An 11,298-nucleotide genomic window follows, 5' to 3' on the forward strand; every position below is an offset into this window, starting at 1 on the left:
GACAGTATTGTACAACCATCACCACAAAAGATGGAGGCCATTCAGCCCATCCTCACCATGCTGACTCTCTGCAATTATCAAAATGCCACACACTCGCCTTTTCTATCAACCCGGAAAAATAAACATGAAAACTTTTCAAGTTAAATCCTCAATGTCCTTTAGAATACGGAAAGTGTTACCCTTGCCCCCCCCCCCGACCTCCACGTGCTGCCCCACCCGACCTCCACGTGATGCCCCACCCAACCTCCACGTGATGCCCCCCCCCCCCCCGACCTACACGTGATGCCCCCCCCGACCTCCACGTGATGCCCCCCCCGACCTCCACGTGATGCCAGTCTAACACTATTGTTGTCTGAAATGGTCTGGCAGCTCAGTCAGTTCATGTGGAATGTTAGACGTGAGGCAGCGGGTTGATGTAAATGTACATGCTGCTGTCTTGTTATATTTCATTGTTTTATCTTGCATTCAATGTAAAAAATGTGATGTCTGATATTCTTATTTTATTTTCCTTTTAGCTAAAGCTTTAGCCGAGTTCCAGGAAAAGGAAGAGGTGATAGACAATCAGACTTTACAGAGCAAAGGATCTCGGTCCAAGCCACAGGAAAATGGACTTGTCTTCAATTTTGGACCCGGCAGAGAAACAACCAACCCAAATTCAGAATATCCTCAAGAATCAGCCAATCGAGGTGCAGGGCAAAATAGCCCAGGGGGAAAAACCAACCAGTATTCAACAAAGGAAAGCATCCCCAGCAATCAAAGGTCAACACTAGAGATTGAAGCAGCCAATCTCAGACTGGGAGAACAGAAGCGTTCCACCTATCTGGACTTGTCACAGGAGATGGAGGGAATGAATGAGAGTTCACAAAGAAGGCTCCTCCGTGACATTCGTCCAATTGTGATGGAAGGTTCCACAAATGTCAGCCTGAACCTGGAGTAGCTGATTGGAGAGGATCTAACAAACGAGCCAGACCACGTTTGGAAATGGAACAAACCATGAGGCCATTCTCCGTGACTGTGGCTGGTGGGGAGATGTCTCTAACGCCAAGAGGCTCATCAAATCATCAGCAAGGGGTGGTGGTGGGGGTCTTCATTTGCAGATGATCAGTTTGGGATCAGAATCTGGTGACAAACTCTGTCAAAGCAACATTTTAACAACATTATCAGGGTGAGCCATGATCCAAAATCCTCAACTTCACTCACTCGCTGTCGGTGTTGGTTCAATGTCCATGATGCAGGAAGATCTGAATGTGGACCTGATAGAGCCCAGACATTTCAACATCATTACCAATCAGTTTCTCATGTGACATTTTGGTGCCAGGTTTATCTCTGGGTTCATCCAGTCTTGGGAAAGAATCTGGAAATGATACAGATAAGGGGGGGGGGGGGGGGGGGGGGGGAGGAATCTCTAAATAACAGTTCGTCAATTCACAGAATTGGATTCTAATTCCAGGAAATTTCTTTTTTAAATGTTGGTGAGGATTCCATCTGGCCCCCATTCTCACATCCTGAGCTCCCTGTCCAGCTATGGTACTCTCACTGTGGAAGAAATGTACAGGAATTAGGTTCATTCTGAACTTGGTTAACATTGACCATCTTCCTCCTGTCAATTCTGCCTTGGCTGGGTGTGCGATGGGTACAATCCTGTGGCCCATCACCACCCCCACTCTAATCCCTCAGTCACCCTTAATAATCACTGGAACCTCCATGCAAAACTACCCAAATTCAGAACTAATTTTCACTAAACTTAATAAATTGCACTAAACTAAAATTTAAAAGTTAATCAGTATTTATGCATATAATCTATATCAATAAAAATTAACAGGAAGCAAGAAATTGGCTGAATTCAAAAAAGCGTTCACATTTCAAGTCAATGATCTTTGATCAGAACTGCAAACAATAAATATCTGAAGCAAATTCAGAGGCAGGGCCAGGGGAGCGGGGGGTGGTGGTGATTACAGAAGTCTGAGCGGGTGGACGGTCAGAGAGATGGAGGGACAAAGGGATGATGGAGCGAGGCAAAAGGAGATGGCAATGGAACAAGTTAAGAAATGGGAAATGTGTCCAGAGGAAGTGTAGATTGTGAAGCAGAATTATTACTGAGATCTGCTGTCTGGGAAAACTGGAGTTGTGATTAAATATATGAAGTTGTTAAACATAATGTGGTGAGTAGAGGGTGCTGGATCAAAGGAGGAGATGCTGTTCCTCGAGTTTACCTGCAGTGAGATTCCAAATGAAACTCAACTGAAGGAGCCATTTTTAAAATGTATCTTTCTTGGGATGTGGAGATTGCTGGTGAGGCTAGCATTGATTACCCAACACATTCTGTCCTTGAGATAGTGGTGCTTTTAAACCAGAGATGATATTGGAACAGTGATGTATTTCCAAGTCAGGGTGGAACTCGCAGATTGTATCTATTGCCCAAGGTGGTAGAGACGGGTTTGAGATGCTGCAAAGGAATGTGCTGAGTTGCTGCAATCCATCATGTAGATGGTACACACCCAGGGAGAGTCTTGACGGGCAAGGGAGACGGTTGACGGGCAGGGGAGACGGTTGACGGGCAGGGGGAGACGGTTGACGGGCAGGGGGAGACGGTTGACGGGCAGGGGGAGACGGTGGACGGGCAGGGGGAGACGGTTGACGGGCAGGGGGAGACGGTTGACGGGCAGGGGGAGACGGTTGACGGGCAGGGGGAGACGGTTGACGGGCAAGGGAGACGGTTTTGTTTTATTTTTTTTAAATTTAGATTACCCAATTATTTTTTCCAATTAAGGGGCAATTTAGCGTGGCCAATCCACCTACTCTGCACGTTTTTGGGTTGTGGAGGCGAGACCCATGCAGACACGGGGAGAATGGGCAAACTCCACACGGACAGTGACCCAGAGCCGGGATCGAACCTGGGACCTCGGCGCCGTGAGGCAGCAGGGCTAACCACTGCGGCACCTTGCTGCCCTGCAGTGGAGGTGGGTGACAGGCAGTAGTGGAGGTGGGTGACAGGCGGTAGGGGAGGTGGGTGACAAGCGGTAGGGGAGGTGGGTGACAGGCGGTAGGGGGGGTGGGTGACAGGCAGTAGGGGAGGTGGGTGACAAGCGGTAGGGGAGGTGGGTGACAGGCGGTGGAGGTGGGTGACAGGCGGTGGAGGTGGGTGACAGGCGGTAGGGGAGGTGGGTGACAGGCGGTAGGGGAGGTGGGTGACAGGCGGTAGGGGAGGTGGGTGACAGGCGGTAGGGGAGGTGGGTGACAGGCGGTAGGGGAGGTGGGTGACAGGCGGTAGGGGAGGTGGGTGACAGGCAGTAGTGGTGGGTGACAGGCGGTAGGGGAGGTGGGTGACAGGCAGTAGGGGAAGTGGGTGACAGGCGGTAGGGGAGGTGGGTGACAGGCAGTAGGGGAAGTGGGTGACAGGCGGTAGGGGAGGTGGGTGACAAGCGGTAGGGGAGGTGGGTGACAAGCGGTAGGGGAGGTGGGTGACAGGCGGTGGAGGTGGTTGGCAGGCGGTGGAGGTGGGTGACAGGCGGTGGAGGTGGGTGACAGGCGGTAGGGGAGGTGGGGTGACAGGCAGTAGTGGAGGTGGGTGACAGGCGGTAGGGGAGGTGGGTGACAGGCGGTAGGGGAGGTGGGTGACAGGCGGTGGAGGTGGGTGACAGGCGGTGGAGGTGGGTGACAGGCGGTGGAGGTGGTTGGCAGGCGGTGGAGGTGGGTGACAGGCGGTGGAGGTGGTTGGCAGGCGGTGGAGGTGGTTGACAGGCGGTAGGGGAGGTGGTTGGCATGCGGTAGGGGAGGTGGTTGGCAGGCGGTGGAGGTGGTTGACAGGCTGGGATGTAGGCAGGAACATTTTGTTCTTTGGGCAGGTGAAGAATGAGAGAGAGTCCGGATGGAAATTGTTTTTTGGATAAGTTGTGAGACTTGTTTTAAGGGGTGAGAGCAAAATGTCAAAGAATCACATGAGGGGTTTGAGAAAGTGGATTAGTTGATGTGGTGCGGGTTACTGTAGGGAAATTGTTAAATAGTTCCACAGAGAGGTCCTTCTGAAAATACTTGGGCCCATTTTAACAAAGCTGCCATTTTTCGATTTGAGTTAGAGATTCACACGATGGTTTGCGTTAGATGTTGTGGGTTAGAGATAGGCCACAATCCCATTACCCTTGGTACTGATGAGTGAATTTACGCTACTGCTTCTGATATGGTTGTTTGTGGGCCTACACAACTGTCCTTGGCCACCCCATTCCGTGAAGGAGGAGAGAGACAAGTAGCAGATGCCAGTCTTTCTGTGTATCGAGTCTAGTCATACAGCCCAGAGAGTCTCCTCTTCCTGTTGTGATAGGTCCAGCCTCTGTTCCACTCTGCACACTCCATACACAGACTGACAGAGATATGGAAAAGATTGTACTTTTGATACTGGAGGGGAAACTCTCGGTACTGTGATGGGTGGGACGCTGGGCTGTTTCGGAATGGGAGAGTGGTTGTCTTCGCTCCATCCATCTTGTTTTATGTCAAATTGGGAACAAGATGGAGAACCTGCGACAAAAAAAGTTGACTGACATATGATTTGAAAGTTCATTGTATCACCGTACAAAGTACTAAAGTGCCCTCTGCCTTTGTTGAAAATGCAGTTCATGTTTCCCATCTTTGAACTGATGGAAATTAAAGCCATTCTGACACATTGAACTCCTTACAAAAGTGAAATTATCAAATTGTTTCCAACCACTCAACCAATCTAAACTTATTGAGAGTTACTCATTTCAACCCTTAATTTTATTCAAGTCTTGTTTTTAATAAATTTGTTCTTGGGATGTGGGAGACTGAAAATGTTCTATTTATTGCCTATTCCCGGATGCCAAGGAGGTAGTTGTCCGCCTGCTTCATGTATTGCTGTAGTCCTTGGGCAGATGGCATTGATCAAGGTGAAGGGGAAATGGCTGAACTTTCTCTTGTTCAAAATGGTCATCGGCCACCTGGTATGTTGTCTGTCACTTACCAGCACGAACACTGACGTTATTCAAGTCCCGCTGTTGGCCGGCACTGCTGCTTAAATATCAGGCCTTGTGGAATGGAACTGAAATCTCACAAAGACACCCAGTCATTATCACTGCTTCTGTCCCTTTGAGTCACTCGTGACACAGAAAGAGGTTCACGTACAACACCCCTGAAATATGGCACTTCTTTCATTTTAATACATAATAAGATATCACAAACAGCAATGGACGTACTGACCAGTTAAGCTATTCTTTGGTGATGTTGGTTGGGTTAGGGTTAGAAAGTACTAACCAGGTTAGGGTTAGGGTTTGAAAGTACTAACCGGGTTAGGGTTAGGAAGTACTAACCGGGTTAGGGTTTGAAAGTACTAACTGGGATGGGTTTGAAAGTACTAACCAGGTTAGGGTTAGGGTTTGAAAGTACTAACTGGGTTAGGGTTTGAAAGTGCTAACCAGGTTAGGGTTTGAAAGTACTAACTGGGTTAGGGTTAGGGTTTGAAAGTACTAACTGGGTTAGGGTTTGAAAGTACTAACCGGGTTAGGGTGAGTGTTTGAAAGTACTAACAGGGTTAGGGTTTGAAAGTACTAACCAGGTTAGGGTTTGAAAGTACTAACTGGGATGGGTTTGAAAGTACTAACCAGGTTAGGGTTTGAAAGTACTAACCAGGTTAGGGTTTGAAAGTACTAACCGGGTTAGGGTTTGAAAGTACTAACTGGGTTAGGGTTTGAAAGTACTAACTGGGTTAGGGTTTGAAAGTACTAACCGGGTTAGGGTTTGAAAGTACTAAGCGGGTTAGGGTTTGAAAGTACTAACCGGGTTAGGGTTAGGGTTTGAAAGTACTAACTGGGTTAGGGTTTGAAAGTACTAAGCGGGTTAGGGTTTGAAAGTACTAACTGGGTTAGGGTTAGGGTTTGAAAGTACTAACCGGGTTAGGGTTAGGGTTTGAAAGTACTAACCGGGTTAGGGTTTGAAAGTACTAACTGGGTTAGGGTTTGAAAGTACTAACTGGGTTAGGGTTAGGGTTTGAAAGTACTAACCGGGTTAGGGTTTGAAAGTACTAACTGGGTTAGGGTTTGAAAGTACTAACCGGGTTAGGGTTAGGGTTTGAAAGTACTAACCGGGTTAGGGTTTGAAAGTACTAACTGGGTTAGGGTTTGAAAGTACTAACTGGGTTAGGGTTAGGGTTTGAAAGTACTAACCGGGTTAAGACTTGAAAGTACTAACCGGGTTAGGGTTTGAAAGTACTAACTGGGTTAGGGTTTGAAAGTACTAAGCGGGTTAAGGCTTGAAAGTACTCACCGGGAGAACTCCCTGCTGACAGCTTTCCGACTGCAATTCATTGATACTGCCGGAAAGCATCTGCAAGGGCATTGGACAGATACCTAGAAGTGGGAAAATGTGCAGAGCTTTGGGGAAAGAGTAACGCTGTGCTAAATATCGGTTTGCACTTTCAAACAGCTTGCACACGCACAATCGGTCAACTGACTTGCTTTGGTGCCATATTATTTCATGATTCATTGATTAGGTTCAATAGTAAATATCTCGGTCAAGCGCTACAGATTGTAACCATCGAGGCTCAACATGAAGAATAACCATTTGGACCAAGAACCAACATGTCTCAGAGCTCAAGGAACTGGAACTCAACATTAGTCTGAAAGCAGTTTTCTTTTAAACAAAAAATTGTATCCAACAACCTCGCACTCCTGCTACCCCACAAGGTGCTCCACTCAAACCCACCAACGAATAGCACAGGAAAACTACAGGCATACATCACACAACACAGTTACTGAGTGAGCAACACAGGAGCCACTAGAGTTAAGAATCATTCTGAACATTTGAATAAGCGTTTTTATAAATTACCCTTCAGACAAAGTTTTAACTTTACACCACTTAAACAAAGACCTACATTTATACATCTCCCCCCTGAGTAATGCTGATCCAGTCCCAGACTAAAATCACTGCCTAGATCTCTGGGTTCACCTGAGGAAGGAGCTGCGCTCCGAAAGCTAGTGTTTGAAACAAACATGTTGGACTTTAACCTGGTGTTGTAAGGCTTCTTACTAAGGGCAGCCCGGTAGCACAGTGATTAGCACAGTTGCTTCACAGCTCCAGGGTCCCAGGTTCGATTCCAGCTTGGGTCACTGTCTGTGTGGAGTCTGCACATCCTCCCCGTGTGTGCGTGGGTTTCCTCCGGGTGCTCCGGTTTCCCCCCCACAGTCCAAAGATGTGCAGGTTAGGTGGATTGGCCGTGATAAATTGCCCTTAGTGTCCAAAATTGCCCTTACTGTTGGGTGGGGTTGCTGGGTTATGGGGATAGGGTGGAGGTGTTGACCATGGGCAGGGTGCTCTTTCCAAGAGCCGGTGCAGACTCGATGGGCCGAATGGCCCCCTTCTGCACTGTAAATTCTATGATATCTCTGGGTGCGGGGATGAATTTGCTTTCTGCAATATTCAGGTTGATGTTTTGATACCTTTTCTCTAAATATAAACAGAATAAATCAGCAGACATGGGCACTATATCACTGAACTTCAAGCAAAGTCCCAAGATCGTGAATGGTTCCCCCACAGATTAACAGGTCTGTGGAACTGATTTTGTGGAGTAGTTAAAGGTGAATGAATTAACTCGGTTAAATGAACGCTGCACAAATATTTGGGATTGAATATTAGAAGGAGAAACTAATGATCAAATATGTGGAGCTGTGGACTGTGTGACCACAGCCGAGTCTATGCAATGTGGTTGAGGATTGAGTATTTCTGCCTGGTTGGGATTTGAGGAAGGAATCTCACTGTATTCCTGTCCCATATGTGACTGTGACTGTCAATTTCACCAGGTCATCAGCTTCCGTGTTGAGCTTTTGAGTTTTTTGCAGGCGGGGCTTTGGGGCAAAGACACGAAAGACTTTCAGATGCGGAAGGGAATAATCAAACTGGATCTGCGGGAACAGATGCAGATACTTCTATCCCAGGGGACAGAAAATTAAACAGTTCTCCCATTTCCACCCAATGGGGAATTGAGTCAGGAGGTTTCCAGGAAAGCCAATCACATAAACAGTGCGAATGGGATCAAGAAATTTAGACTGGGTGGGATATTAAAGGGTGTGGGGAGTGAGGGGGGAGAGTGGGGTTAGACTGGGTGGGATATTAAAGGGTGTGGGGAGTGAGGGGAGAGTGGGATTAGACTGGGTGGGATATTAAAGGGTGTGGGGAGTGAGGGGAGAGTGGGATTAGACTGGGTGGGATATTAAAGGGTGTGGGGAGTGAGGGGGAGAGTGGGATTAGACTGGGTGGGATATTAAAGGGTGTGGGGAGTGAGGGGAGAGTGGGATTAGACTGGGTGGGATATTAAAGGGTGTGGGGATGAGGGGAGAGTGGGATTAGACTGGGTGGGATATTAAAGGGTGTGGGGAGTGAGGGGGAGAGTGGGATTAGACTGGGTGGGATATTAAAGGGTGCGGGGAGTGAGGGGAGAGTGGGATTAGACTGGGTGGGATATTAAAGGGCGGGGGGAGTGAGGGGAGAGTGGATTAGACTGGGTGGGATATTAAAGGGTGTGGGGAGTGAGGGGGAGAGTGGGATTAGACTGGGTGGGATATTAAAGGGTTGGGGAGTGAGGGGAGAGTGGATTAGACTGGGTGGATATTAAAGGATGCGGGGAGTGAGGGGGAGAGTGGGATTAGACTGGGTGGGATATTAAAGGGTTTGGGGAGTGAGGGGGAGAGTGGGATTAGACTGGGTGGGATATTAAAGGGTGTGGGGAGTGAGGGGGAGAGTGGGATTAGACTGGGTGGGATATTAAAGGGTTTGGGGGAGTGAGGGGGAGAGTGGGATTAGACTGGGTGGGATATTAAAGGGTGTGGGTGAGTGAGGGGAGAGTGGGATTAGACTGGGTGGGATATTAAAGGGTGTGGGGAGTGAGGGGGAGAGTGGGATTAGACTGGGTGGGATATTAAAGGGTGTGGGGAGTGAGGGGGAGAGTGGGTTAGACTGGGTGGGATATTAAAGGGTGCGGGGAGTGAGGGGAGAGTGGGATTAGACTGGGTGGGATATTAAAGGGTGCGGGGAGTGAGGGGGAGAGTGGGATTAGACTGGGTGGGATATTAAAGGGTGTGGGGAGTGAGGGGGGAGAGTGGGATTAGACTGGGTGGGATATTAAAGGGTGTGGAGTGAGGGGGGAGAGTGGGATTAGACTGGGTGGGATATTAAAGGGTGTTGGGAGTGAGGGGGAGAGTGGGATTAGACTGGGTGGGATATTAAAGGGTGTGGGGGAGTGAGGGGGAGAGTGGGATTAGACTGGGTGGGATATTAAAGGGTGTTGGGAGTGAGGGGGAGAGTGGGATTAGACTGGGATGGATATTAAAGGGTGTGGGGAGTAAGGGGGAGAGTCGGATTAGACTGGGTGGGATATTAAAGGGTGTGGGGAGTGAGGGGGAGAGTCGGATTAGACTGGGTGGGATATTAAAGGGTGTGGGGAGTGAGGGGGAGAGTGGGATTAGACTGGGTGGGATATTAAAGGGTGTGGGGAGTGAGGGGGAGAGTCGGATTAGACTGGGATGGATATTAAAGGGTGCGGGGAGTGAGGGGAGAGTGGGATTAGACTGGGTGGGATATTAAAGGGTGTGGGGAGTGAGGGTGAGAGTGGGATTAGACTGGGTGGGATATTAAAGGGTGTGGGGAGTGAGGGGGAGAGTGGGATTAGACTGGGAGGATATTAAAGGGTGTGGGGAGTGAGGGGGAGAGTGGGATTAGACTGGGTGGGATATTAAAGGGTGTGGGGAGTGAGGGGGAGAGTGGGATTAGACTGGGTGGGATATTAAAGGGTGTGGGGAGTGAGGGGGAGAGTCGGATTAGACTGGGATGGATATTAAAGGGTGTGGGGAGTGAGGGGGAGAGTGGGATTAGACTGGGTGGGATATTAAAGGGTGTGGGGTGTGAGGGGGAGAGTGGGATTAGACTGGGTGGGATATTAAAGGGTGTGGGGAGTGAGGGGGGAGTGGGATTAGACTGGGTGGGATATTAAAGGGTGTGGGGAGTGAGGGGGAGAGTTGGATTAGACTGGGATGGATATTAAAGGGTGCGGGGAGTGAGGGGAGAGTGGGATTAGACTGGGTGGGATATTAAAGGGTGTGGGGAGTGAGGGGGAGAGTGGGATTAGACTGGGTGGGATATTAAAGGGTGTGGGGAGTGAGGGGGAGAGTGGGATTAGACTGGGAGGATATTAAAGGGTGTGGGGAGTGAGGGGGAGAGTGGGATTAGACTGGGTGGGATATTAAAGGGTGCGGGGAGTGAGGGGGAGAGTGGGATTAGACTGGGAGGATATTAAAGGGTGCGGGGAATGAGGGGGAGAGTGGGATTAGACTGGGTGGGATATTAAAGGGTGTGGGAGCGAGGGGGAGAGTGGGATTAGACTGGGTGGGATATTAAAGGGTGTGGGGAGTGAGGGGGAGAGTGGGATTAGACTGGGTGGGATATTAAAGGGTGTGGGGAGTGAGGGGGAGAGTGGGATTAGACTGGGATGGATATTAAACTGTGATGGAAAGTGAGCAGGGCATTGTTGGCATTTATTACCTAGCTACCCGAGAAGATGGTGTGGAGTTGCCGTCTTGAATGGCTGTTGTTCATTCAGCTTTTCTGTAGCAGGTTGGGAAGTGGCTTGTTGGGCTATTGGGCTGGTCAGCTGTGTAGCTAACATTTCCTGGGTAACTATTCAATACAGGACTGCCCAAAATCTGTGATTCCGACTCGGAGACAGAGACCGTTGCAAAGGGCCCTGGGAGCAGACAATTCCCCATCGGAAGTTGCAATTCCCACAGAGGTCCACATGTCATGACTTCCACAGGGTCCTGAAACACATCTCAGTCCTTTGTCCAATCTCCGCTTAAGCAGAGACTAGATGATTCGGGCCACTGTTGTGGGTCTGCAGTCACCTGTAGGCCAGACCCAGTACAGATGGTAGATTTCCCTCGCTGAGGAACATTAAACTCCTCCAGTGTTGTGAAACCATCAAACTGCTTTGTGACATTCAATACTGGATGAGCAGCAATCTCCTCTAACTATGGGCAAGACTGAAGCCATTGTTCCATTCCCCACTCCAAACTCTGTTCCCTACCGACCAACTCCCCTCTTCTGCCATTGAACCAGTCTGTTTGCAACCTCGATGTCATATTTGATCCCAAGATAAAGATTTGACCTTACATTCCCATTACTGTCGTAATATACACCAGACGGCAGCACGGTGGCCTAGTGGTTAGCACAACCGCCTCACGGCGCTGAGGTCCCGGGTTCGATCCCGGCTCTGGGTCACTGTCCGTGTGGAGTTTGCACATTCTC

General features: G+C 49.3%; 1 protein-coding gene across 1 annotated transcript in view; it reads left to right on the forward strand.

Annotated features, from left to right (window-relative positions):
• The window catches only part of LOC119956613 (pleckstrin homology domain-containing family A member 7-like), a 64,372-nt gene extending 63,000 nt beyond the window's left edge, over positions 1–1,372 (forward strand). The window contains exon 21 of the mRNA XM_038783950.1: positions 516–1,372. Coding sequence (XP_038639878.1) covers positions 516–937 — 422 coding nt within the window. The 3' untranslated portion in view covers positions 938–1,372. The remainder of the gene's footprint in view (positions 1–515) is intronic.
• The last annotated feature ends 9,926 nt before the right edge of the window (positions 1,373–11,298 follow it).

The sequence above is a fragment of the Scyliorhinus canicula genome, chromosome 23 (genome assembly GCF_902713615.1).
Source record: "Scyliorhinus canicula chromosome 23, sScyCan1.1, whole genome shotgun sequence".
NCBI lineage: Eukaryota > Metazoa > Chordata > Chondrichthyes > Carcharhiniformes > Scyliorhinidae > Scyliorhinus > Scyliorhinus canicula.